Source organism: Culex pipiens, chromosome 3 (assembly GCF_016801865.2).
Source record: "Culex pipiens pallens isolate TS chromosome 3, TS_CPP_V2, whole genome shotgun sequence".
In the NCBI taxonomy this organism is placed as follows: domain Eukaryota; kingdom Metazoa; phylum Arthropoda; class Insecta; order Diptera; family Culicidae; genus Culex; species Culex pipiens.
Window position 1 is genome coordinate 146,023,940 of NC_068939.1, and position 27,627 is coordinate 146,051,566.

The 27,627-nt window shown below is 39.0% G+C and overlaps 2 protein-coding genes and 1 non-coding gene across 4 annotated transcripts in view; 1 reads left to right on the forward strand and 2 right to left on the reverse strand.

The window, feature by feature from the left end:
- Nucleotides 1-17,219, reverse strand: part of LOC120419085 (uncharacterized) — a 46,894-nt gene extending 29,675 nt beyond the window's left edge. Inside the window, exons 1-3 of one of the 2 annotated variants that reach the window (XM_039581668.2) lie at nt 17,005-17,135; nt 7,621-8,131; nt 7,452-7,515 (exon numbers count right to left, since the gene is read on the reverse strand). In XM_039581668.2, coding sequence (XP_039437602.1) covers nt 7,452-7,515; nt 7,621-7,715 — 159 coding nt within the window. In that variant the 5' untranslated portion in view covers nt 7,716-8,131; nt 17,005-17,135. Of the gene's footprint in view, nt 1-7,451; nt 7,516-7,620; nt 8,132-17,004 lie in introns of both variants that reach the window. The other variant, XM_039581669.2, reaches the window with a different exon arrangement.
- Nucleotides 16,500-16,581, forward strand: Trnas-gcu (transfer RNA serine (anticodon GCU)). Its single transcript has one exon. It is a non-coding gene; the product is annotated as a tRNA-Ser (tRNA).
- LOC120419087 (uncharacterized) lies at nt 17,174-17,784 on the reverse strand. Its single transcript, XM_039581672.2, has 2 exons — nt 17,644-17,784; nt 17,174-17,593 (listed from the first exon to the last, which is right to left on the reverse strand). The coding sequence occupies exon 2, from the start codon at nt 17,584-17,586 to the stop codon at nt 17,311-17,313; it is 276 nt and encodes a 91-aa protein (XP_039437606.1). The 5' UTR covers nt 17,587-17,593; nt 17,644-17,784; the 3' UTR covers nt 17,174-17,310.
- Nucleotides 17,785-27,627: the final 9,843 nt, after the last annotated feature.

The following is a 27,627-nucleotide window of genomic DNA, read 5'->3' on the forward strand; positions in this document are numbered from 1 at the left end:
CCACAACTTGTAGATCCTTTCAGGCGCAAGCAAGCTCGGCGGACCGCATCAGGATTCACAAACGGATGTTGTCCAATCGGAGGGCGAACTGGGACGTTGTTGGCAGCCTTAGAGATGATCGCGTCGTCTACGATCTCGTCGTTGAAAACACTGCTGAACTGGGAGCGGAATAAATCGCAGATATCCTCCGGGTTCGTCGCTTCGGTGTCATCACGAACCATCACGGTTGGTAGGCCGGATTCTTTCCTCTGCTCGTTGACGTGGTTCCAGAATTTCTTGGGGTCCCGTTTCAAGCGATTCTGGATGGAGTGTAGGTGCTGATGGTATAACCGATTGTTCAGGTGGCTGTATCGGTTACTAGCTGCCCAGAAAAAGTTTCTCCAGCGGTCGGTTGGATGTTTTGAGTACTTCCTAAGCGCAGCCCGTTTTGCTGTCTTTAAGATCCGTAGGCGCTCGTTTGTCCATGGTGGATATCTAGCGGGTTGTCGCTCCTTCCTGGGCACGAACGTGTCGATTGCTTGACGTAAGATGTTCATCAGAGTTTCGGCAGCTCCATTCGCGTCGAGGTTATGCAGCAAATCGTTCCAGTTGATGTTATTCAGGTAGACACACATACCAGCAAAGTCAGCGTTGTTAAAATCGTGGAAAAAGCTGCAGCTTGAAGCTCGAAAGGCATGAATTTTACATGAAATTGATACCAGTAGGGGACAATGGAAACGATCTATTTTTACAAGCGGCTGTGGAGCAGGTAGGAGACTACAGCAAGTTGGTGTGTCAGAGCTAACGAAACATAGATCTAGCACGTTGTTAGAGATGTTGGGGATATCATTCAACTGTTTTAAGTTAGCTACAGAGTAGTCGTCCAAAACATCCAGTTTAAGCTGATTCGTTGGAGTGTTGGCGAGGTTCGGTATGAGCTTGTTTGTCGGACTACGCGTCCAGCGGAGAGCAGGAAAATTAAAATCACCAATGATCATAACACTATCGTTAATTTTCATCATGGATGTCACCCAGGCCAGGGAATCTCTGTGTTGTTCGATCAGCGGCCGATCATTGTCACGTTTCGGGGGGATATAAACTACACAAATGAACAGCGTTGATGTAGCAAGTGGAACATTGACCCAGACCTGTTCGGGAATTGAACAATTTGGTGGAAACAGCTGGCGTGGCTTCAGAGCGGATCGAATAGCAAGTAGAACACCACCCCCTGACATTTTATCGCTATTGACAGAGGTGCGATCGGAACGGAACACTTCGTATTCGGGGCCGAAAAGCTGACTGGATAGAGTGTCAGCTGTCAGCCACGTTTCAGTAAAGGCGTACATATCGTAAGATGCATCAGAAATGGCGAGTGAGTGCTGAGCGATTGTAGTGTTTAAGCCACCAATGTTCTGGTAAAAAAGGAGCAGATTCGTTTCTAGGGCTGGAGGGACCTTAACTCGTTCCGTAGGTTTGGGTACAACTGGTACTGCGGTATCATCGGGAATGGTGTCAGGTATGGTGGCAACGGAGGATGCGGCAAGCGGAAGCCCGATGGAAAAGGAGTCTGGCCGTGGAAGGGTGGTAGATTGGTATTTCGTGTGTTCGGTACTGCACTTGGTAGGACATCTCGATCTCGAGAGGGAACGGTCGATCGTGTACGAGGAGGGCCGTTAGATTTGGATTTGGTACTGGCGATTGCACGCGTGCGGTTTTCCGTGAACGGTTGAATAGTTACGCCTTCAGGCCAAAAAGTGTGTGTGTTTACAATGGTTTCAATCGAATCTGGCACGGTTATTTTGAACGACAAAAATGACAAAGGCCTACCGTTTGATTTGTTGTTGCTTACGAGCTTGTTACATACTATCTGGTCTGGGTCACAGTTTGTTTTGCTTTGTATATACCTGATGATATTGGCAGATTTTTCGTGTGGTTGAAAACGTGTAACATAATACCATTTCTGAGTTGAATCGGTGGATGCACTTGCGGAGGCAACTGCAAGATTGATAGTGGCTGTTTGTTGAGCGTTTGCAGTGGCGGCAGTTTGTAAAGCCTGCTGGGTGGCGACCTGCTCGGCGGCGGCTTGCTGTGCGGCGGCCTGCTGGGCGGCGGCTTGCTGTGTGGCGGCATGCTGGGCTGCGGCCTGCTGTGCGGCGGCCTGCTGGGCGGCGGCTTGTTGGGCGGCGACCTGTTGGGCGGCGGCTTGTTGGGCGGCGACCTGTTGGGCTGCGGCTTGCTGTGTGGCGGCATGCTGGGCTGCGGCTTGCTGGGCGGCGACCTGTTGGGCTGCGGCCTGCTGGGCGGCGGCTTGCTGTGCGGCGGCTTGCTGGGCTGCGGCCTGCTGGGTGGCGGCTTGCTGGGCGAGTTGCCGAGCAGAGGCGGCATGCTGAGCAGAGGCGGCATGCTGAGCAGTGGCGAGTTGCTGAGCAGAGGCGGCGTGCTGGGCAGTGGCGGCATACTGAGCAGAGGCGGCATGCTGAGCAGTGGCGGCGTGCTGGGCAGTGGCGAGTTGCTGAGCAGTGGCGGCATGCTGAGCAGAGGCGGCATGCTGAGCAGAGGCGGCATGCTGAGCAGAGGCGGCATGCTGAGCAGTGGCGAGTTGCTGAGCAGAGGCGGCGTACTGGGCAGTGGCGGCATACTGAGCAGAGGCGGCATGCTGAGCAGTGGCGGCGTGCTGGGCAGTGGCGAGTTGCTGAGCAGTGGCGGCATGCTGAGCAGAGGCGGCATGCTGAGCAGTGGCGAGTTGCTGAGCAGAGGCGGCGTACTGGGCAGTGGCGGCATACTGAGCAGTGGCGGCGTGCTGGGCAGTGGCGAGTTGCTGAGCAGTGGCGGCTTGCTGAGCGGTGGCTACTTGCGACGCTGAATCTGCTTGCGTAGAGATCTGTTGTGGAGCAGTCAGCTGAAGAGTGCCGAGCTGGTCGGCGGCTAGCTGAGATGAGATTTTTGGCGAGGCGGGTGGGTTGGTTTGCTCGGTTGGTGCAGTAGAATATCCAGCGGAGAACTCCGCCGCAAGGGCTGCAACTTCTAGAGCAACCTTGGAGGCCGCGTCGAAGAGGGGGTCAGAACAAAACTGTTCCGTGTCAACAGCGAGATGGTCATTGGAGTCTGAAACGGGAGGGACTGTAATATTGGAAGCAGCAGTTTGGTTAACTGAAACGTCAACTCTCGTGATTTTCTCCGGCTGCGATAATGATTGTCTGGATAAACTGCTCGAACGTGGTCGTTTCTCGCCATTCATGGCGGATTCGAAAATTTCGGTGAAGTTCAGAGGATCGTTGCCTCCGGCTACGGTGTCAAGGTCAGGAACAGGTGGGCGGATGGTACTGCAGTTGGGTCGAGAGCACAAGGTCCTGGTTAGTTGGCTCAAGATCTGAACTGTATCCAGGAGGGCGCCAACTAATTTCATCGTCGATGTTGTCCGTTGTAGGATAAGATCCATGGTGTTGCTGTTAGATGTTGCTTTCCGTTTTACAGGGTCACGGCATTTCGAACACAACCAGCAAACGCCGGTGGAATCCCGTAGTGGTTTAAAGACGGTATTGTCCAGATTAGCACATTTTATATGCAAGCTGGCTGAACAGAATTCGCATCGAACGCGAGGCGAGCGATTGGCCGCTTTGCCAAGGCAAACATCTGCGTCGCAATTGCTCGATTTTGTCATTTCGATGCGTTGGATTGTTGTTGTTTGGAAGCGAAAAATACTATAGCGGGTCCGGGTGCGTGAGGGAGCGAGAAAGAGTGTATCGTTGGGAGACACTCGCAAGTTGTGATGTGTAATTAAACGACACGAAATCACTTTATCGCGTAAATTACACCTATCTATCACAGTGTCCTGTTAAATCCTTCACTAGTTTGCACCAAAATAGTACTCGCGAAGAAAAACGGTTAGTTTTACACTTGAAAAAAGCGATTTTAAAAGCGCGCATATGAAAGAGTTGTTTACGTTTACGCACAATGGGAGTTATTGAACCTCACCCAATTTTTGATATATTATGTAAAATTGTTCGAGGAATCCGTTAAAAATATTTTCAGATATAGGCTCTTTGGTCCAGACACCGTCAAAACGGAATTTGATGTTTTCATAAGACTTTTTCAAATGTTAGGCTAGATTTTTGAAACTCCACATTATTTTTTCTTGAAAGTCCAACTTAGCATCTTTCATTTGCGCCCTAGACAGCTAAAATCGGTTGAAATGGAGCGAAGTTATGATTTTTTGAAAAAAGTGGTTTTTGTGAAAATCTACGAAAATGGCCATTTTTCGGACCACCCTAACACGGCGTAGGCCACCCTAATGGCCAAACAAAAAAATACGGGTCTAATTATTTTGGCCAAGGAACCCCCAGAAAAATTTTGAGCCCGATCGGAGAACTTTTATTTTTTTTCTTTAACTTTCATATGGAACTGCTGTATATATACAGCAATTCCCCACGAAAACAGCATGGAAAAAAACAAAAGTCCTCGGATTGGGCTCAAAATATTTCTGGGAGTTCCCTGGCCGAAATAATTAGACCCGTATTTTTTGTTTGGCCATTAGGGTGACCTACGCCGTGTTAGGGTGGTCTGAAAAATGGCCATTTTCGTCGATTTTCGTAAAAACCACTTTTTTCGAAAAATCATAACTCCTCGCCATTTTAACCGATTTCAATTGTCTTATACGCAACTGAAAGGTGATAAGTTGGGCTTTCAAAGAAAAATAGTAAGAAGTTTCAAAAATCTAGCCTAACATATGAAAAGAGCGTATGAAACTTTAAAATGCCGTTTTGACGGTGTCTGGACCAAAGAGCCTATGTCTGGAAATATTTTTATCAGATTCCCCGGACATTTTTACATAACATACTAAAAAATGGGAGGAGTTCATTTACAGGATTCCGAGATATGATTTTTTGAAAATAAAATCCGTGTTTTTCGACGCGCCACGCGTAAAAACCGGAAAATGACGAATTCGGCAAAAAATTAACTTTTTTCACTAAAACTGCGATAACTTCAAAATTTCAGCAATGACCTATACATGTCTGGGTACCAAAAGTTGCGTCTTTTAAATACAAAAATTTTGGTACCATAACATCTATAGGTCATCGCTGAAATTTTAAAGTTATCGCCGTTTTAGTGAAAAAAGTTGATTTTTTGCCAATTTCGTCATTTTCCGGTTTTTGCGCGCGGCGCGTCAAAAAACACGGATTTTTTTTTCAAAAACTCATATCTCGGAATCCTGTTAATGAACTCCTCCCATTTTTTGGTATGTTATGTAAAAATGTCCGGGGAATCCGATAAAAATATTTCCAGACATAGACTCTTTGGTCCAGACACCGTCAAAACGGCATTTTAAAGTTTCATTCGACCTTTTCATATGTTAGGCTACATTTTTGAAACTTCTTACTATTTTTCTTTGAAAGGCCAACTTATCACCTTTCATTTGCGTATAAGACAATTAAAATCGGTTAAAATGGCGAGGAGTTATGATTTTTCGAAAAAAGTGGTTTTTGCGAAAATCGACGAAAATCGCCATTTTTCAGACCACCCTAACACGGCGTAGGTCACCCTAATGGCCAAACAAAAAAATACGGGTCTAATTATTTCGGCCAGGGAACCCCCAGAAAAATTTTGAGCCCGATCCGAGCACTTTTGTTTTTTTTTTCATGCTGTTTTCGTGGGGAATTGCTGTATATATATATATATAAAAGAAATAAAAAAAACATGCAGAAATTATGTTTATCATGACAAATAACTTTTCTAAAAAAAAGTCATAATGTTTTCCTTTCATGGACAAAATGGCCAAGCAAAAATCAAACATCTCTTGTTTGTTTTACTTCAAACAACTCAATGTTTTCAAACATTTGGAATTAACATCATGTCACAATCAGTCTTACATGTTTTGATATTTAACCTTCTAACACCCATTGTTACACCAGTGCTCCATTTTTCTTTTACTACATATTGTAATTTCTTGTATACCAGATATTTAACGAATTGAAATAATTCTTCTTGCACGAAACTATTTTAAAAATGTTAAGATACCAATTTGATTTGCAACTCATTAGATCATGGTAAAGAAAAACGTAAAAATTCTCAATTTAATATATTTTTTTATGAAATAACTCCAAATATTCTTGAAAAAGCATACTTAATTTTCCCCTAGCTTCAAAAATTAATATTATCTGATATCAAAGTGTCTGATAATCTGATTAATTGTATATGAGCTATAAATTTAATTTAATTGAACAAAATCATCTTCATTTATTTTTGTCTGAGCATCTAAAAAATGGTTCCAAAAAGTATAGAAAATGTGTACTTTTGCTTAAATTCCGGGAATTCCCGGGAAGTTTACAAATTTCCCGGGAAACGGGAAATATATTTTTTCGGGAAATCCCGGGAATTCCCGGGAAATTTTTTCCCGGGACGGGAAATTGAACGCTCTAGTCCAAAGCAGATTTTTGATTTGGTCTTATTTCCATTAATTTATTTTGATAAAAATTAAATACGCATTTCAGAAACTTGAAATACCTACTTAAAAGTGTCAAGGTTCATTTCTCGGGTTAGTTTTCAAACGGTCCTAGCACCAGTTGTAAATAAAGCCGTTTTTCGGTCGGTTCTCGTTCGATTTACGAATTATCAAATTCATATTGTTTTGAACTATTTATTTGCACGTTTTTCAAATGCTCTTCACTGAAAAACAATGAAAATTTGGTTTATTTCAGAGGAAAAATCAAATAAGTGTCAGTTGTTTGCAAACTAATCAGAGATTTGTATTTTTACAAATAAGTGACGACATTTACACATAGCATGATTTCACTTCACCGTTAAGACATTTATTATAGTTTGTGAAAAAACACTGCACGTCAAATATATAAAACGTTATGAAAAATTAATCTTGTTGACCATACTATTTTTTCTTCTTATAAATGTTTAAAAAATCAATGATTAAACATACATTTCAACTACACGGCACGACTTATCAATCACATGTTAATGCAAGTTTTATTTAAACCGCAATTTTTGGATAGCATAAAAACCAATCTAAAAAGGCAAAAAAACTAAATTCTAAACTGCATCAACCAATAAATCAGAACAACTATAAATTTCAACTTCCAACGTTTTTGCATTTTATTTTCCAGTTGCACCAAAACTCCGAAATACACTCCCCCTTTTTTCTAAACCATTTGATACTGCATATTTTTATCACACCTCACATTAAATTTATCACATCCACCGTGTGCACCGTCGCTATTGTTTGCCTTCCAGTCCGTCACACCATGAAACTCAACCAAGCGCGTAAATCGTACTCAACACTTGGGCGTAAACAACCGTTGAACGCAAACTGCTGGGTGCTTCAGAACTTGGCAAGTTCTGCGTAGCACGCACCATGTTCACTTCAATGGAGTGCTTTTTTTTGAAAATCTGCTGACTCAATTAGACACTTCCGTGTGAATTCAGCGAATTTGCTCTGGGTTGATGCTCCAGAGGGAACCACATACTTGCTCGATGTCCAACCTGGTCTGAGGGTTCAGATCGGTGCAGTACTGCGCCGCCGACGAGGCCCTGCGAATGAAATGAATTCGGTGGGTGTTAGAAGTTTGATTAGGAAGTTCAGGAAGTTCCTCTGTGAGAAGGCAAAAATAAAAATAACCTGATAATATTCCGTACCGATTCTCACTGGATGAGTCATGAAGCGCCGACAGGCCGGTTCCGCTGGCGAGATGTACTACCGTTGCCACAACCAAAACAACCAACCGCTTCATGGTGAATTCCACTTAGAACTTGCGCACCGCCAAAAAAAAAGCCGCAACTTCACCTTTGGTGGTCACCCCCGTTGTTTTACTTCTTTCTTTTTTTTTTGGGAGAAGGTAATTCGAGACTAATTAAATTAAGGTTCACTTCGCTTAGCCGGTCTTTTTCCACCAGGACACACACAAAAAAACAACTTTGATCCGCTTCCAGAACACTTGCCAGTGACGACGACCGAACCGTTCGAACTGCGACCGACGACTAAACGTAGAGTTCGAAACTATCGCCACATTTGGGTCCCCCCTTTTTTTCGTCCGGACGGGCCAGACTCTCCCGACTTCGCGGAGTGCTGATGATGTGCACAAACGAAACGAGTTGTAGTTGTTGGGATGAGCTGGGAGATTGTGGGGAACTGCAAATTTCAAATAACCTACAAAAGTAAATCCAACGTTAGCTGAAAGCAAACTTTCCCCAGGCTCTCCTAAGCTTTAGGATCGTCACTATGTTCGCCAACGACGATGTGCTGACGGTAGCGACTAGTATAGGTTCTGAGTGCGATACTCCCTCGCCAGTCGATCCATGGGACCATGCTTTTGCGAGCGCGCGGTTTGAAATGTGTACATTTTTCGCGCCACTCTTGTTTTGCACGGCGAACTAACCCTTGATACTGTTTTCACTGGACAATAGTTTGCTATCAAAACATCTGAAAAATATTTGTTTGTATTTACTTTGAACTTCTACTTCTATGTTGTTTCTCATTTTTAATAAGTTTAAAAAAATCTTAAAACGAACTCAGATGCTTTTAAGAATAATCTGGTAAAATACAAAAAAAAATATTTATTACAATTTATTTCATCCAATGATTTCTAATAACCCGATAATAAACAACTAGCCTCCTTCGCATAACTTGTTGTAAACATTAGTTTATAACCTGGTCTATTAGAGCGTCAAATTTCCCGTCCCGAGAATAAATAATTAATCAGGTTATCACAAATTATGTTATCAGAATTATTCCTGATAATATTAATTATTGAAACAACTGGGAATAGACCTTGCTTAATGAGTATTAAATTATTACAATTAGGTAAACTTTGAACAGATTGATGTTATTTCATCAAAACAATATTAACTCCTTACTTCCAAATTAAAATTGAGATTTTTTTACGTTTTTGTTTACCATGATCAAATGAGATGAAAATCGAATTTGTTCAAAAAGAATTAATTCAATTGGTTGAATACCTAGTACTAGAGAAATTACAATTTGAAGTTAAACCAAGTTAAAACCAAGATCATAACAATTTTCAATAAATTTAAAATTTCCCGGGATTTCCCGGGAAATTGGCTGAAAATTTCCCGTTTCCCGGGAAATTTGTAACCCCGGGAAATTTGTAACCCCGGGAAATTGGACGCTCTATGGTCTATGTAACCTGAGCTGGACAATCATCATAAATTCAGTGTTGGCATTCTCGTACCCTCGCGAGAAAAAAAATCATCTCTCTCGAGTTCTCGACGCGAGTCCCGAGCTGCCGAGAGCAACTCGCTGATTGCCCGTTCTCTCCGCCGCTCACGATCGAGCTAGCTCGCGAGAAATACAAAAAATTGGCAACGAAGAAAAAACAGCACAACTATTTAAGTTACCCCTCTTTATTAACTTTTTCACTGAGATCTTTTCAAACACGTACGAAGCAAAATGATCATCGTTCGGTCAAAACGTTCATCGTTTGTGCAAAACGAGATAGAATTGAGAGAAAAACTTCAATTTCCGGTCTCTTTTCGCTCAATTTTCTTCCATTTATCGTCGAATTCCTTCATTTTCTTGACATTCGCGTCCTATTTCCTGCTTCCTGATTCCTATTTACATGCATTGGAGTTCATTGTTCATGAAAGTGAGTTCATTTTAAGTGCTCGTTTGAAAACTTACCAATGAAATCGAGAATACCATCGTGTCGTTCGCATTCAGAAACCTGATAAACAAATTGCCATCTTGGAACGAATGGCAAGCACAAGGCGCTCGGGAGCGCTCTCGTCGAGAGCGAGAACGCGAGCGCGAGCGAGGAGAGAAAATGACTACAAGTTCTCTCCCTCGCCCGCGAGTGAGAAAAGTTTTCCTTCTTCTCACTCGAATCCCTTGATTTCATGCAATTAAAGTTTTTTTAAGAAATTACAATAACAATGAGAACTTAAATATGAAATATGACAAACATGAGCAATGAACACGAAACGTATTGTTTTTGAATTAATAATTAGACGAAATAATAACAAGATGTTTTCTTGTAAATAAATAATTATTAGAGAAATAAATAGGGGGTGAGGGGGTAATATGCACCCCCTAAGGGAAAACTGTGATTTCTGAACCATTACAGCATTACTGTGGAAGAATTTTGTTTGATGTTCTAAAACAACTATTATTATTTGTCATCCATGAGCATGAGCATGAGCATGAGCATGGTTGACTGCCAATGAGCTGCTACTCCGTTATTGACAGATCAGCTGAAGTTAAACAATGAATCAAAAATGATCAGTGGGAGCCAACCATACGTTCACTGTTTAACCTCTGAAGATCCCTACTTTATTAGTCAATACCGGCTCCCTCCCAAGAAGCCTGCAGTTCAACGAAAGGGAGGAATGTTAGTCCGATAGTTGAAGTTGCAGACTCATCAAGCACACAGTTTTTCGCTATATACTTGTTGATACCGCTTGAGACCGTTGAATCCACAGCATCTCCTTCAAGCATCACGTGATTATTATTTTTTTGGGTTAGTAGGATAAGGTATTGGAGCAATTCTCTACGAAATCGGTCTTTTTTCTTCAATTTTAATTTTTGTATTTTTTAATCCGGCTGAAACTTTTTTGGTGCCTTCGGTATGCCCAAAGAAGCCATTTTGCATCATTAGTTTGTCCATATAATTTTCCATACAAATTCGGCAGCTGTCCATACAAAAATGATGTATGAAAATTCAAAAATCTGTATCTTTTGAAGGAATTTTTTGATCGATTTGGTGTCTTCGGCAAAGTTGTAGGTATGGATACGGACTACACTGGAAAAAATAATACACGGTAAAAAAAAATTTGGTGATTTTTTTATTTAACTTTTTATCACTAAAACTTGATTTACAAAAAAACACTATTTTTAATTTTTTTTATTTTTTGATATGTTTTAGAAGACATAAAATGCCAACTTTTCAGAAATTTCCAGGTTGTGCAAAAAATTACTGACCGAGTTATGAATTTTTTAATCAATACTGATTTTTTCAAAAAATCGAAATTTTGGTCATAAAAATTTTTCAACTTCATTTTTCGATGTAAAATCAAATTTGCAATCAAAAAGTACTTTACTAAAATTTTGATAAAGTGCACCGTTTTCAAGTTATAGCCATATTTAAGTGACTTTTTTGAAAATAGTCGCAGTTTTTCATTTTTTTAAATTAGTGCACATGTTTGCCCAGTTTTGAAAAAAATATTTTTGAAAAGCTGAGAAAATTCTCTATATTTTGCTTATTCGGACTATGTTGATACGACCTTTAGTTGCTGAGATATTGCAATGCAAAGGTTTAAAAACAGGAAAATTGATGTTTTCTAAGTTTCACCCAAACAACCCACCATTTTCTATCGTCAATATCTCAGCAACTAATGGTCCGATTTTCAATGTTAATATATGAAACAATTGTGAAATTTTCCGATCTTTTCGAAAAAAATATTTTTGGAATTTTCAAATCAAGACAAACATTTTAAAAGGGCGTAATATTGAATGTTTGGCCTTTGTGAAATGTTAGTCTTGATTTGAAAATTCCAAAAATATTTTTTTCGAAAAGATCGGAAAATTTCACAAATGTTTCATATATTAACATTGAAAATCGGACCATTAGTTGCTGAGATATTGACGATAGAAAATGGTGGGTTGTTTGGGTGAAACTTAGAAAACATCAATTTTCCTGTTTTTAAACCTTTGCATTGCAATATCTCAGCAACTAAAGGTCGTATCAACAAAGTCCAAATAAGCAAAATATAGAGAATTTTCTCAGCTTTTCAAAAATATTTTTTTCAAAACTGGGCAAACATGTGCACTAATTTAAAAAAATGAAAAACTGCGACTATTTTCAAAAAAGTCACTTAAATATGGCTATAACTTGAAAACGGTGCACTTTATCAAAATTTCAGTAAAGTACTTTTTGATTGCAAATTTGATTTTACATCGAAAAATGAAGTTGAAAAATTTTTACGACCAAAATTTCGATTTTTTGAAAAAATCAGTATTGATTAAAAAATTCATAACTCGGTCAGTGATTTTTTGCACAACCTGGAAATTTCTGAAAAGTTGGCATTTTATGCCTTCTAAAACATATCAAAAAATAAAAAAAATTAAAAATAGTGTTTTTTTGTAAATCAAGTTTTAGTGATAAAAAGTTAAATAAAAAAATCACCAAATTTTTTTTACCGTGTATTATTTTTTTCCAGTGTAGTCCGTATCCATACCTACAACTTTGCCGAAGACACCAAATCGATCAAAAAATTCCTTCAAAAGATACAGATTTTTGAATTTTCATACATCATTTTTGTATGGACAGCTGCCGAATTTGTATGGAAAATTATATGGACAAACTAATGATGCAAAATGGCTTCTTTGGGCATACCGAAGGCACCAAAAAAGTTTCAGTCGGATTAAAAAATACAAAAAAAATCGAATGACCGAAATCCTAGAGAACTGCTCATTGGCTTTTCGATGCCTCCCGAGCTACGATGCTATGGGGAGGACTTTCATAACAGACCCGTCGACGAGCCTTCCGAGCAACGATGCTATGGGAAGGTCTTTTTGGTTTACACACAAAGTCACTCACACACAATTATTTCACTCCACTATTAATTAATCCAAAATGTCAGAGCGTTTTTCGATCATTATATAGAAATGGTTTTTTCACCATAAAAAATTAAACCTTATTCAAAAAATTATACACAATTTACCCGACGCCGTGCCTTCCGATCAACGATGATATAGGAAGGGCTTTAAAAATCACAAAACAATTAATTAAGATCTCAAAAAAAAAAACACAAAAAACACCAATTACTCAACGAAAATTATGCTCAAGACACAAATAATTCAGTAAGTCATGCTATTATTCGATCACCACAATCACTCACCCCTAACGAACAGCGACACAAAAGCACACAAAAAAATTAACCTGCATAATCACGATTTCGCGTCCCCACTTCCAGCGCACCAATCACAACTATTATTATTTGTCATCCATGTGAAAAAAGTCTTTAAAAAAACACAAAATTGCTCGAAAATATCAAATTTCTAAAAACATTTTTGATTCATTTCAAACAACCATGCGGGGCAAAATGCACCGGGTAAAAGGAGTTTTCACTAGTCACCACTAGATGACACCGATGAGCTTCACAGCGGTGCATTTTGCCCCGACCACGCTCATTGCAGAAAATTTAATCAAAAAGGCATTTTTTGATGTTTTTGAACTTTTATATCTACAAAATAATGAAGATTATGGCAAAAACTATATACCTCAACACTTACAATATCAATAAATGCTTTTTATATTGTCCAAAAATCATAATGAAAGTTCAATGAAAACACAACATTTTATAGTTTTACAGGGTGATCACTCAAATTCCATTTTTTTTAAAATCTCGACTTTTTCCCGACTTTTTTCCAGACTTTTCCAGAATGCTTAAATAATAGGCATTTCTTATCTAAAGAATGATTTCAAACAAAAAACTTTCTATAAGAACAGTCAATATAAACCAGCGAAAAAAAAATCACAATCATTTAAAAAGAAAATCTAAAAAAAACTTTAAAAAACTAAACAATAAATAAAAAACACTTCAAAAATGGAATTTCATTATTATCATTCAGAGTAGAAACACAAACAATTAGTCTTTGAAAAAATAATCGAAAGTTCAACAATACTTATAACTTCCATGTTATTTTTTAAATTGGCAAACGTATAGTTTTTGATACTTCGTTTCAACTGAAAATGACAAAAAGTTAAAGATAACTGAACTTAAAATAGCGTTCCAATTTTTCAAAACTTCATCATCATTATGATTGAAACATAATTGCTGTTATTATTCATTCAAAGGATTTAGAAAAATGTCAAGGAATTCATAAAATTTAATTTCAATTTTGTAATTTTTGATATTAAATTTTCTAATCAATTTTAATTTATCTAGTGGTCAGTATTTAACTTTTTTTTCAATGCAAATTAAGTTTGATATGATTTTATGTTTCCCACTTATTTTAATCAAAATAATTGAAGAAACAATTTTTTTAAACAATTTTGCAATAACTAAAAATTTCTTGGATTATTTTTTTTTTGCAATTTCAATATTTTCTTTATGTTTTCAAAACGTAAAAAAAAAATCAATTTTGGATTTTATTCGATATTAAGGTTTTCCGAAAACTGAAAATCAAGCTTTATCTACGGTAGGTAATTTAGCCATACTCACAAAATAAAGGTCAAGGGCAAAATTTGGAAAAAATATTTTAAATTCAAAAATCAAAAATCAAATTATTCGCTCTACAGCATTGCCTTGGCGTTCTCGATTACGAGATTCCTACTCGAAACTTGGTGTCCGAAGGCTTGATTGTTGAGGCAATTGCAAACCTCTTTTTACACCTAAGCTTCCATCCACCCCAGGATTCGAACTGACGACCTTTGGATTGTTAGTCCAACTGCCTACCAGCGACTCCACCGAGGCAAGACCCAGGGAGACGACTCCTACACCTGGACTGAGCTAACGACCTAACCTTTCTTTTTAGGTTAGTCCGGGGCCAACATTTACTTCCCTGTCCGACGGAAGGCGTGATCAGACAAATCTCGCCTCAAAATTTGCCACCGGGACCTTCTGGGATCAAACCCAGGCCGACTGGGTGAGAGGCTAAATGAATTTAGTTAAACAATTAAAAATATTCACCAAAAAAAACCATTGCCAAACACAAGTTGGAATCTGTTACCAAATATCCAATTATGTGACTAAATGAAATAGAATCATAATTCTAAGCTGGCCATTATGTTCTATTTTTATATTAGTTTTTCATTAACTTTACCTCTTGTTTGATGAACAAAAATTAAAGCGATCATTTGATTCATAAAAAAATATTATGAAAATCTGTGTCAAAGACTCCAATTTTCATTAAGATTTTGAATGCCTTTAACAGCTTTTCAGCTTTAACAGCTTGAAATAGTGAAAAGAACCTTAAATTTAAAGTAAGTTATTAAAGCAGAAATGAGTGAATTCAATTTGAAAATTTTGATTTTTGGCGGATTTTGGCGAATTCGCAACTTTTTCCCGACTTTCCCGATTTCCCGACTTGAGTGGCCACCCTGAGTTTTACAAATAACTTAAGCTGTTTTTATAATGCGATGCTCATATTTTTCCAGCATGGTTTAGCAATGTTTTGCTTTCTATTTCTAAGATTTTTTCCCCGGAAAATTCTTCCAAATACCGAGAAAAGCAGGGGGTGCATTTTGCCCCGGGGTGAATATTACCCCCTCTTCCCCACCAAGGGATAGACCCTTCTGTTATAATGCATTGCACAGTGTTCGGAATGGCAAAATTAAGTGGAATAAATTGATAACTCCTTTATTTGACGTCCTAGCCAAATCGTGTCTTCCGAAGAGTTGTTGTACTTGATAACGACCTTGCAGGGTCGATCGATCAATTTACCCTTCAATTTACCGATTATTACCATGTTTTGAATAAGATTCCGCTTAAAAATTATAAATAAATTGATTAAAAACCGTCAAATTCAGATTGAGATATCTTAAAATAGACACCGATAGACACGGAGATATTTTCAGGAAATGCAGTTGAAAATGTGTACTTTCAGGTGCATTGTTCGGTTTTGCGCCAAAATGCGCCTTTTTAAAAACATAGCAACTTGAAAATAGGCTCAAAATCACTTAAAAAAGGATATAACTCCTTAATAAAGGCTCAACACATTTTGCGGTCTTCGGCAAAGATGCGGAATTTTATGTCATAAACAACTTTTCACAACATAGTAGGCCGCTAAAATGCTAACATTTTAAGTTATCACCAAAAACGTGTTTTTTTTACCATTTTTGCAAAAATGACGTATATCTCGAGTAGATTAAGAGCTACAAACTTGGTGCCTTCGACAAACTTTCATGAAATTTTCTTCTCTGCAACTTTGCCGAAGACACCAAAGCCCTACAACGTCATCCAACAAAGTTAGTTTTTGGTTGAAACCCTTAACTTCAAAAGATAGCCCTTATCAAGTACAACAACTCTTCGGAAGACACAATTTGGCTAGGGCGTCAAATAAAGGAGTTATCGATTTATTCCACTTAATTTTGCCATTCCGAACACTGTGCATTGTTTCACTGCTACTACATTTGCACTTGCTTTGAAAAAGACAATAAACAACAAACAAACAAAAAACTACCAAAACAAAATAAGCGATCGTGAAATGCATCACTAGCAACCAAAATGCTGTTGGGAATAACTGTTTTTAAATAGCTCAATTTTAAAATTCTTACATCAACTAACAGAAAAGGCTCGCAATCAACTCCGTTTTGCTAGTTTTCGTGAAAGTTACTCAACATTCAAGTCCCTGTATCTCACAGTGCATGCAACCACACTTTATTAACAAATTAAATGCGACAACATACGGGTTGCGGTACAACAACACACCTAATTACGATAACAATCAACTTTTTGATGTTCCAACTCCAACGTGGATAATGAAAAAAAGCCGACAGAAGCAAGTGTAAGTGAAACCGGCGTTTTTGTTGCCTTACCTTTCCCCACACCAACAACACGACGAGGTGGCCGAGTGGTTAAGGCGTTGGACTGCTAATCCAATGGGCTCTGCCCGCGTGGGTTCGAATCCCATCCTCGTCGACTCATATTTTAGTTAAGAATTATTTAAATAGTTTGAGATTTAGAAAAGCTGTGCTCAAAAAAAGGTGGGGAGATTGCGGTTTTTGTAATAAAAGAAGTATTGATGATTTCTAAAACAAAGATTTCTAGATTTCTGTTGCACCCTTTTTGCGCACCAACAGGTTAACCTAACCAGCTTAATCATGGAATCAAAATAGGTCAAAGGTCTTCACTGCACAGCTTGAGCTCGTCCTAATTGAATCTTTAACCGTAAACTCCGTGGGGTTGGATGAGGCTAAATTAAAACATTTAACTTTTATCACCACCTTCTGCCCAGCTGGTCCTAAATCTTTCTTAACCAAAGAAAGAAAGTGCCCCGGAGAGGGGCCAACAGATTGGTCGTAATTACAAGCGTTAGGAATTCTGGTGCCAAACTATACCAACCTTATTCCCGGCCAGCTTTGGGTGATGACTGCTACTTCTGACGAGAGAGATAATTGTTCTAATCATCCAATTAACAAACTTCGGAAGGCCCCGCGGACGAATATGGTCAGAACTTCGAAACTCAGGCGTAGGTGGTCATCATCGGCTGGAGTACACGAACCCCGCGACATCTCTGAATGGTTCATAATTTTTTAATCACAAATTTCCTGGCCAAAAGGGGATGATTCAATTAAAAGTATTGCAAACTACGAGACAAAACGACACACTTTTTTCGCTGCTAATCCGGTTTAGATCATTGGACTCAGCTCAGCTGTACTCGAGCGATTCGATGTGATTCTGCTCGCAGATAAAGAGGTAGAACGTGACCAGTAAGACTGCGGTGGCCAACACGAATCCGGCCACCAGAAATGCAAACAGAAGCAGCAGCGAAGCTAGCACAACCAGCCAGGCCCAGTGGGTGTTCCGGATAAAGTGTTCCAAATCTTGCCAGAAGTGAGACGGTTCCGGTTGAACTGATTGCTCCAGGTCAATATTGCTTCCAGATTGTTGAACTTTGATTAAATTGTGCTTCAATGGCTCCATGCTGCGACTGCGAATTAAATTTATTAATCTCAAAACTATCAATTAAGCAAAATTCACCTGGGATATTCGAAGATCGATCCTCGATCGTCCAAAGTCAACCAACCAGTAAGTAACTGCGAACGAATTGGACCAAGTAACGAAATGTATTGTAAACAAAATTCAAAGCTGATTTACGAGAGAGGACTTCGCTCGCTTCGGAGCTTGTGATTAGATAGGGAAGCTTATTTTGCTTTTAAATCGTGGCTTTTTCTCTCTTTCTCTGTGTTTTAAGTTCAGTTCTGTTCGAAATGTTCAAAGGCTATCAAGTGTTTTGGTCGGCTTTTCAAAGGTGTGAGTAATACACACAGTAAACCAAATTATTTTGGGGAAGTTGGAAATTTTATGGATGAATATTTCCTCTTTTTCGATGTAATTTTACCTCATTTTATGTCGAAAAAGTACAATTGCCGTAACAATATTGGGCAGTAGAGTAACCCTAATAAAAATTATTATTTTCCATACAATAAAACAAATTATGGTAATACAGCATCTGGGTATAATGACAGATTGTGTGTCAAACATAAAGTTAAATATAGGGGAGAGTGGGGAGACTTGATCCCCTTTTTTGTATCGCACATAACTCTGTCAATTTCTCACAAAACTATGAACTTTTTGCATGAATTGGAAGCTTAAACATTCAACTATGTTTGGCTGATAAATGTATTTCATCAGAAAAACTCTTCGAATCATGCCAAGCGTTTTAAAAAAATATTTTAAACCGGCATTTTCAAAATTTTGGGGGTAATTTGATCCCCCTTTCAACATTTTGAAGAAATCTTAAGCAAAATGATTCTTATTCATCCAAACTTTTAATTTTCTATAAGTTACAGCAATTTCACATTAAACATGTACGTTTGTGTTCAAAATCTAACAAGTTAAGCATGCAAAATATTTAAAAACTTGAAATTTTCTTTTTTAGACAAAAATTGGGCATGTTTACAAAAGCTGGTAATTTTTGTTTACAAAACTTTTGAAAATGGCTCAAACTGAAGTTAGTTATGTACAACTATACTAAAGGAAACTATGTACGAAAACCCAGCCCAATTATTTAATCTTGAGGCTGATTCCAGTGACTGTAAAAATGCAGGGATCAAGTCTCCCTAAAGGCACTTTTTTAAACAATTGATTGTAAAAATAGTATGACGATAAATTTAAAGTCAAATGCGTAAGGGTTTTTTAGTTGATAAGTTTATCAAACAGTTCATGTATAAACAATATTTTTTTGAATAATTTGTGAGTGTTTTCTATACTTATAAAAACAAAGAATAAAGATCTCTTGGAAGTTTTTTGCAGCACTTTTTAGAAAAATGTGTGTAACTCAATCTAAACATTTTTAATTTTTTTCTTTGTTTTCTACAATGAGTTTTACTCAATTTCGCACAACTTTCTAGAACTAAGCTAATTGTTTTACCCACATGCTGACGAGATACAGGCTTGGGATCAAGTGTCCCCGGGGATCAAGTCTCCCCACTCTCCCCTAAATCAGTAACTGGTGGACACGAACTCTGTCCACATTTCCAGTTGTAATAGGAATCATCCATAAAGTACGTCACGCTCTAGGGGGGAAGGGCGGGTTTTCGCAAGCGTGACAAAGTGTGACAAGGGGGGAGGGGGGTCAATGAGACTGTGACGTCACACTAGATAATTTCTTGAATACTGCAAATTCAGTCTTATAATATATACAGAAAAATCATATAATGTTTGATAAACTTAACTCATAAATCAAACACATGTTTTAAATTTTGACCGATTTTAGCGTGATACTTTATGGATGACGCCATACTACTTGCAATTATTTTGTTTTTTTTTTTTTAACGTAAAACGTATGTACTTGAATATTTAATAATTAAATGTAGAGGCTAAAACAATATCTTTTCAAGAAATTTTAAAACTTAAGTGGAAAATCAAGAGCAAAAAAATTAAAATGCATTCATTAATTTTAAGCATGTTAAAGCCCATTCTAAAATCTTTTGAAATTTTGTGAATTTTGATTTACAGTACCGCAAAACATAATTTATTTATTTAAAACACTTTTTTCATCCAAATGTTGAAATAGAGGCTTGCAATGTCAAAACCTTGAAAAGTGATGATTTAAAAAAAATGTGGCATTTTTTAAAGGGTTAAAATGGATGAAAATAAACATATTTATGCATGTTTCTCTTGTAAAATTGTCTCAGAAGCACGAATATGATAAAATTATCACCAGAAAATAGGATCTAAGGGGTCCCCCGAGCAAAAATTCACATCCTAAAAATTCACTTAAAGTAAAAATGTCTATTTAATATGTTAAACTGCCTTACCCAAAGCGTTCTCAGTCTCAAATGGTAGTCCCAGATGTCCCCTACAAGCTGCAGGTCGAACCGAGTTGATATCTGGATGGAACACTTTTTTATATGAGTTTGAAAATAAAAATTGAATTTTGCCTAAGTTATAACCTTTTTATGATTTTTGACGTTTTTGAATCTTCAAACTTTGTGTCCCGATTTGCCCCAGTTCCCGTTGACCTAGAGTGCTCATATTTTGGCCAGATGCTAGTTTTATATGTACAAACAACCACTGAAAATTTCAGGCAGATTGGTGAGGTCCAAACGATGTCCCATACAAAGGGGTATGCCCTGTTCGTGGACTCGCTCCTACGGCTTGTAATTTCAATTTTATTATTTTCCAAAAAATCACAAAAAAAAACCCTTTGAATAGGTTTTGAAGTGAAAGAAACGTTTTTTTTTTCATTGATTATTGCAATAATGTTTTCCTACCACAAGTTTTTGGACGTCCTAATTTTAGATCTAAATAATTGAAAAGAGACCTCGGTTTTTACTTCTACAAACGAAACCAAAATGGCGACTCCAGTAAAATTTAATCTAGTTTTCTTTCCCGCACTCTAGCCCGGGAACCTCGTTGGATAAATGTACGACTCGTGCTGAAAAATCTTCTTTTTGCAACTTGTTGCATAATAGTAGTTTATGCAACAAGTTGCAAAAAGAGGATTTTTTCAGCACGAGTCGTATATTTATCCAACGAGGTTCACCGAGTTGGATAAATACAAAGAGTGCTGAAAATCAAGTTTTGCAACGAGTTCCATACAACATTTTTTGCAATTCCAAAAAACACACACTGAGTAAAATTTTATGTCAAATTTTCATGTATTTTGTGAATAAATCGTTTAAATCAAAAAAAAATGAAAAGTGTTACTTTTCGAAACAAGTGCTGAAAAACTTTTCAGCACCCATTTGAGTGCTGAAAAGTAGAACTTTTCAGCATTTATTTTGAAAAGTGTTGCTATTCGATTCTGTTATTTTTGGTACAGAAAAGTAGGCTATTTCGTCGTTCAAGAATGACAGGAAAAGTAAGTAATTTCACGACGGAATTGCAAAAACTAATATTTCAGCATCCATTCGTGTGCAGAAAAGTTCAACCTTGTAGACATGTTATTTCAGGCTCGTATATAAGCATTTTTTTGTGGGATTTAATTTTTCAGTATCGAATACAGTTTTACCAGAGAGCTCACTCAATTTCCTATAAATTTGACGTTGACAACATTTCATTAAACTCGTTTGTTTATTGATGTAAGCTAATTTATTACCATCCTACTTGCTACACTGAAATGAAACCAGTTTTCAGTTTTAAGCAATATAATTAATGTCGTAATTTAAAATTTGTAGTTTGTCGTAGCGCTTGCATCGTATCAAAAAGTGGTTCAAGACAAACTTGTAGAAATCTTTACAAGCTTTCTGAAAAAAATCAAAGCGAAAAAAACATTTACTCACCTCACCTTCAAATTTAAATATAAAAATAAAAAGAATCTCATAGAAAGAGCGTGTTTTTTTTATTTCAATGATTTTTTTTTTTAGAAAGCTAAGTCCGATGAAAATATTTTTCATTTGCATGGAAAAGTGTTTTAAAATGTTTTTCAATCATTCAATGTTTTTCAATCATTAAATGTTAAAAAATGTAAAATTTTACAAAAACAAAAATTTTAGCAAAAAAAAACCTTTTTGCGATAATAAGCATCGACGTTTTTCAAAAATTCAAAAGATTTTTAAATCAACCCAAACACGCTTTAAAAGATTTTAAATGCAAGGGAATGCATTTTAAAATGAATTGAACTGATTGCACATAAATTTTCATTGAAATATTGATTTTTTTGGCCTCCTGATTTTTTGGGCTAACTTTGAACGGGGGGAGACAAAAACTTAAGAAAAAAATGTACCAGCCTAATCGAATTTCCTACAAGTTAGTTTTGAACCACTCTTTGGTACGATGCAAGAGCTACGACCAACGGCAATATTTAAATTACTCATAGCTCACACAGCAGTTGCCCCGACCCCTTTTCAATTTTCCCCAATTCCCTGATCACGAATCCGAAGTCCATTTTTCGATATCTCGTGACGGTTTAGCGGTATCCTTTTAATTTTTCTGGATTGTTATTGTTATTTTTGTAATTTTTACTGTTTTTTTTTAATGACGGATTCTAGCAACACACGAGTCACAACAATCGTCAAAATCATTCTCATGCAAAATTAGCTGAACTTTTCAAAAAAAAAATACTTTCAAAAGCACACAGAAAAAAAATTATGGTAGTTGTTCGGACCAACGGTGGCCCTTCAAACTCGCGGAAGTGGACTGTATCGCGGCGGAAGATTGTCCGGGGAAGCAAACACTGGGAGGGTTTGGGTTTTCTAATTTTCTTTTATTCTCCTCCTCCTATCACTTCACTTTCTCGTCTTCCTCTTCTGTCTCTGCTTCTGCTCTGCTGCAGTGTGTTTTGGCTGCACGTGCGACGCGTTCTTTGGATGGATCGGGACTGGTCTGCGCGCAGTAAGCGGGTCGTTGTTGCTGTCGGTGAGGTTGACAGCTGCCGTTGCGCAGCGGCGTAGTCAGTTTCGCCGCACGGGTGGGGGCAAGTGTTCGGCCAGACCGAACATACTCCCCCCGTTGAGTCCTCTCAACAGCATTTCTGGATCTTCGCTCTTGTACCGCGGTTTGGTCTGGGTCGCTGATTGGCTTCGACGTGTGGCATGTCGACCCCGGGTCCCAGGGCCGCTTCAGGATCGTGAATGTTGGTCTGGCTTCTCCAAGCGGTCGTAGAGTTTCGCGTTCATCTGGTGTAAGGTTTGCTTCGGCGCGGTGCAGGTAGCTTGTGTTCAGCATCTTGGTTGCAACCAACTCTCGGTCGATGAGCCAATTCTGCGCAATCTTTTCGTCGTAGAGTGAATCGTTGGGCTTGCTCTGGGTGGCAGGTTTCTTGTCCTTGTTCTGGAAAGTATCTCGAGGTTCTTGGAGCAACTGCAGCACTGCCACAGCATGCCAGATCTTCCGTGGTGTCGTTCTTTCAGCACCTCCGTTGAGTGCCAGATCGTCGGTTCGGTCCGGTGCGTCGACGACGCCTTGCTTCTTGGAGACACTGATCGTTTCTTGTCGTTGCAGCGCACGAAACGGGTTGTAGCTCGCTGTTTCGGAATGGACGATCCTACACCGTCCGCCAAGCTTGATCGGGTTAATCCCAGTAGGCGTGGTTGTTACTGAGTCGCGGCGTGTCACTCTGCCGTTGATACGATTGGGTACTTGCAACGCACAATCATCGGTGACTGGGTCGCTGTCCTTGTTGTGGTCGATCTCTTGGTTGGTCACTTCCTTGGTCTGGTTCTGGGGCTTGGCACATTCTTGGCATACTTGGCGTGGCTGGCATCTGGTAGGAGGGACACCAAACGCGCGAGGTAGGGTTTTTTTCATGGTGCGGTACTGCTTGAGTTTCTCCGGAGCTTTTGACACTGGCGGCATCAGGGGGTTCTTTTCCGCAACGGTTTTCACCGTCTGAAAGCTGGTTTCGGGAACGATATCCAGGTGGACGCGGTGGGTATTCTTGACGGAATTGTGCACTCCAGGCACTCTGCTGCGGGGGATCATCTTCGTCACTTTGGAGCTGCTGTCCTTCGTGACACGACTGAAATCGGCCTTATCTTCTGGGTTGTTCAGATCCCTATCCGAATGGAAACGGTTGATGTCCGGGTCAAGCGCCACCGTCCGGTCCAGAAGCACAGCTTCAGGGTTTTGCTCGGGGATGCTGTCCGAATGGACTTCACAGGAACTCGCACGTTGACGACTTTTGGGAGATTCTTCGTCACGTTCGGAAATTTCACTGTTGGCGACATCTTCAGGAACTTCTGCGAACGCTCGGTCCGCCGAGACAATCGGCAGCCTTATCTTCAAACGCTGCGATCTGGTTTCGTTGGCTACATCGGACTTGGTGCCTCGATGCCGGTTCGAATCTTCGCTTTGCTGATTGTCACCACACGCTGCCATGGCTGACAACGACAACTTGAGACTCACCCTTGTGGCAACATCCCTGGACACTCTAATAGACACTCGGCGGTCAGCTGGATCTAGCTTGGTTGAAACCGCGGAAGTCTCCCGTGACTCGACTTCGTTGGGAGCGTCAGACTTGGAGTCGCTGTTTGTGGTGACACGGCTAGGACAGATATGTCTACGCTTGTCTGGAGCCTTTGCCGCCGACGGCTGCTGTAGCTGGTACTTCGGAACGGTCATCACCGTCTCAAAGTCCGTCTTGAAACTACCTACCGGTTCGGCGCAGTTCTGCTGGAGCTCAAAATCCGGAAGGTTCTTCGGTTCCTCGCTGTGGACACGGCGTGGATCAGGGTGTGTAATTGATCGATAGCGAAGGGAAACTTGGGCAGAGGGGATTGCTGGCATCACTGGGCCCGGCTCTGCTTCGCTGCTAGCTCATCTAGATTCTGGAGTGCCTCCGAAACACGGTCTGGCAAGGTAGGGCGAGCCCCCGGGACAGGACCCGGCAGGGCGAGGGATGCCTCCGAAGTGGTATTCGGCAGGACGTGGCTTGATTTCGGAACACGGTCCGACAAGGACGGGAAAACCTCCGGGACAGGACCCGGCAGGGCGAGGGATGCCTCCGAAGTGGTATTCGGCAGGACGTGGTTTGCCTCCGGAACACGGTCCGACAAGGCGGAAACAACCTCCAGAATGGGATCTGGCAAGGTGGGGGATACCTCCAGAACAGGGTCCGGCAAGGCTGCGGGTGACCTCCGAAACATGGTTCGGCAAGGCCAGGGTTGTCTCCGGAACTGGGTCCGGCCAGACAGGTGGAAGAAATCCGTGGCACGGAATTCGTCACTTAAACATTTTGGAATGTCACTGTTTTATGTCAAAGTGACACACACACACAGGTTTTCACTCGCGTGCAATGTTCAGGAAAACAACACGATCGGACACGTCAGCGCGGGCAGCAGCCAAAGCAGTCACTTTGGAATCCGGTTCGGTACGGACCGTTTATGTTCGGACCAACGGTGGCCCTTCAAACTCGCGGAAGTGGACTGTATCGCGGCGGAAGATTGTCCGGGGAAGCAAACACTGGGAGGGTTTGGGTTTTCTAATTTTCTTTTATTCTCCTCCTCCTATCACTTCACTTTCTCGTCTTCCTCTTCTGTCTCTGCTTCTGCTCTGCTGCAGTTTGTTTTGGCTGCACGTGCGACGCGTTCTTTGGATGGATCGGGACTGGTCTGCGCGCAGTAAGCGGGTCGTTGTTGCTGTCGGTGAGGTTGACAGCTGCCGTTGCGCAGCGGCGTAGTCAGTTTTGCCGCACGGGTGGGGGCAAGTGTTCGGCCAGACCGAACAGTAGTATTCATCAGGAAATGGTGACAGATTTTGTGGCAAAAAAAATGATTAATTTTACCCCAGAAAATGATGAATTTTCATCAGTTTTTGATGAATATTCATCAGGTTCACATTTTACACCTTTTTTATGTAATATTACTCAAAAAAAGAGGTAATATTCAACCTACCAAATTTTCAACATTCCAAAATTCAACTTTTTTCTGTGCACACGATCTAGTTTTAGCGGTTGTAGCTTCGGAAAAATGGTCAAAAACGTTCAAAATCATCACTTTTTCATTATTTTTTGTTTGTAAAATTCTGGTAATTCGTGAATAATACAAACAAACTCCATTTTAAAAAAGCCTGGACCGAAAAAAATGTTCTCCGATCGAGCTCAAACATTTTCTGGGGATGCCTTGGCCAAAATAATTAGACCTATATATTTATTTATTTTGTTTGGCCATTAGGGTGACCTACCTGGTCTCAAAAAAAGCCATTTTTCATCATTTTTAGCAAAAACATTTTTTTTTTTCAAAAATCTTAAATATAAGTTGTCTTGAACGCTAATGAAAGGGGCAAGTTGGTCTTTCTAAGAAAAATAGTCTTAAGACAGAAAAATTTAGCCTATCAATTGAAAAGATCGAATGAAACTTTAAAATGCAGTTTTGGCGATGTCTGGCCAAAAGACCCTTTGCCGGACAATATTTTTATCGGATTCATTGGACAATTTTACGTAACATACAAAAAGATGTTAGGCGTTCATTAACAGGATTCCGACAAATGATTTTTTGAAAATAATTTGAACTTGAATTTCCAACGCGAAAATACGAAACGAAAACGGTAAAAAATCAACTTTTTCACTAAAACTGCAATAACTTTCAAATTTCAGCGATGACCTATACATGGGTACCATTTTTTTGTAATTAAAAGCCGTAAATGTTTTTTCATGAAATATTGTAAACAGATATCAATTTTGAGCGAGCAAAATACATGAGCAGTTCTCTACGGAATCGGTCTTTTTTCTTTAATTTTAATTTTTGTATTTTTTAATCCGGCTGAAACATTTTTGGTGCCTTCGGTATGCCCAAAGAAGCCATTTTGCATCGTTAGTTTGTCCATATAATTTTCCATACAAATTTGGCAGCTGTCCAAACAAAAATGATATATGAAAATTCAAAAATCTGTATCTTTTGAAGGAATTTTTTGATCGATTTGGTGTCTTCGGCAAAGTTGTAGGTATGGATATGGACTACACTGAAAAAAAATGCTACAAGGTAAAAAAAAATTTGGTGATTTTTGATTTAACTTTTTGTCACTAAAACTTGATTTGCAAAAAAACACTATTTTTATTTTTTGATATGTTTTAGAGGACATAAAATGCCAACTTTTCAGAAATTTCCAGAATGGGCAAAAAATCTTTGACCGAGTTTTGATTTTTTGAATCAATACTGATTTTTTTAAAAAATCGAAATATCGGTCGCAAAAATTTTTCAACTTCATTTTTCGATGTAAAATCGAATTTGCAATCAAAAAGTACTTCAGTGAATTTTTGATAAAGTGCACCGTTTTCAAGTTATAGCCATTTTTAGGTAACTTTTTTGAAAATTGTCGCAGTTTTTCATTTTTTATAATTAGTGCCCATGTTTGCCCACCTTTGAAAAAAATATTTTTGAAAAGCTGAGAAAATTCTCTATATTTTGCTTCTTCGGACTTTGTTGATGCGACCCATAGTTGCTGAGATATTGCTATGCAAAGGCTAAAGAACAGGAAAATTGATGTTTTCTAAGTCTCACCCAAACAACCCAACATTTTCTAATGTCGATATCTCAGCAACTATAGGTCCGATTTACAATGTTAAAACATGAAACATTCGTGAAATTTTCCAATCTTTTCGAAAAAAATATTTTCAAAAATTTAAAATCAAGACTAACATTTCAAATGGGCGTAATATTGAATGTTTGGCCCGTTTAAAATGTTAGTCTTGATTTTAAATTTTTGAAAATATTTTTTTCAAAAAGATCGGAAAATTTCACGAATGTTTCATGTTTTAACATTGTTAATCGGACCTATAGTTGCTGAGATATCGACATTAGAAAATGGTGGGTTGTTTGGGTGAGACTTAGAAAACATCAATTTTCCTGTTTTTTAGCCTTTGCATAGCAATATCTCAGCAATTATGAGTCGCATCAACAAAGTTCAATAAAGCAAAATATAGAGAATTTTCTCAGCTTTTCAAAAATATTTTTTTCAAAGGTGGGCAAACATGGGCACTAATTATAAAAAATTAAAAACTGCGACTATTTTCAAAAAAGTTACCTAAAAATGGCTATAACTTGAAAACGGTGCACTTTATCAAAAATTCACTGAAGTACT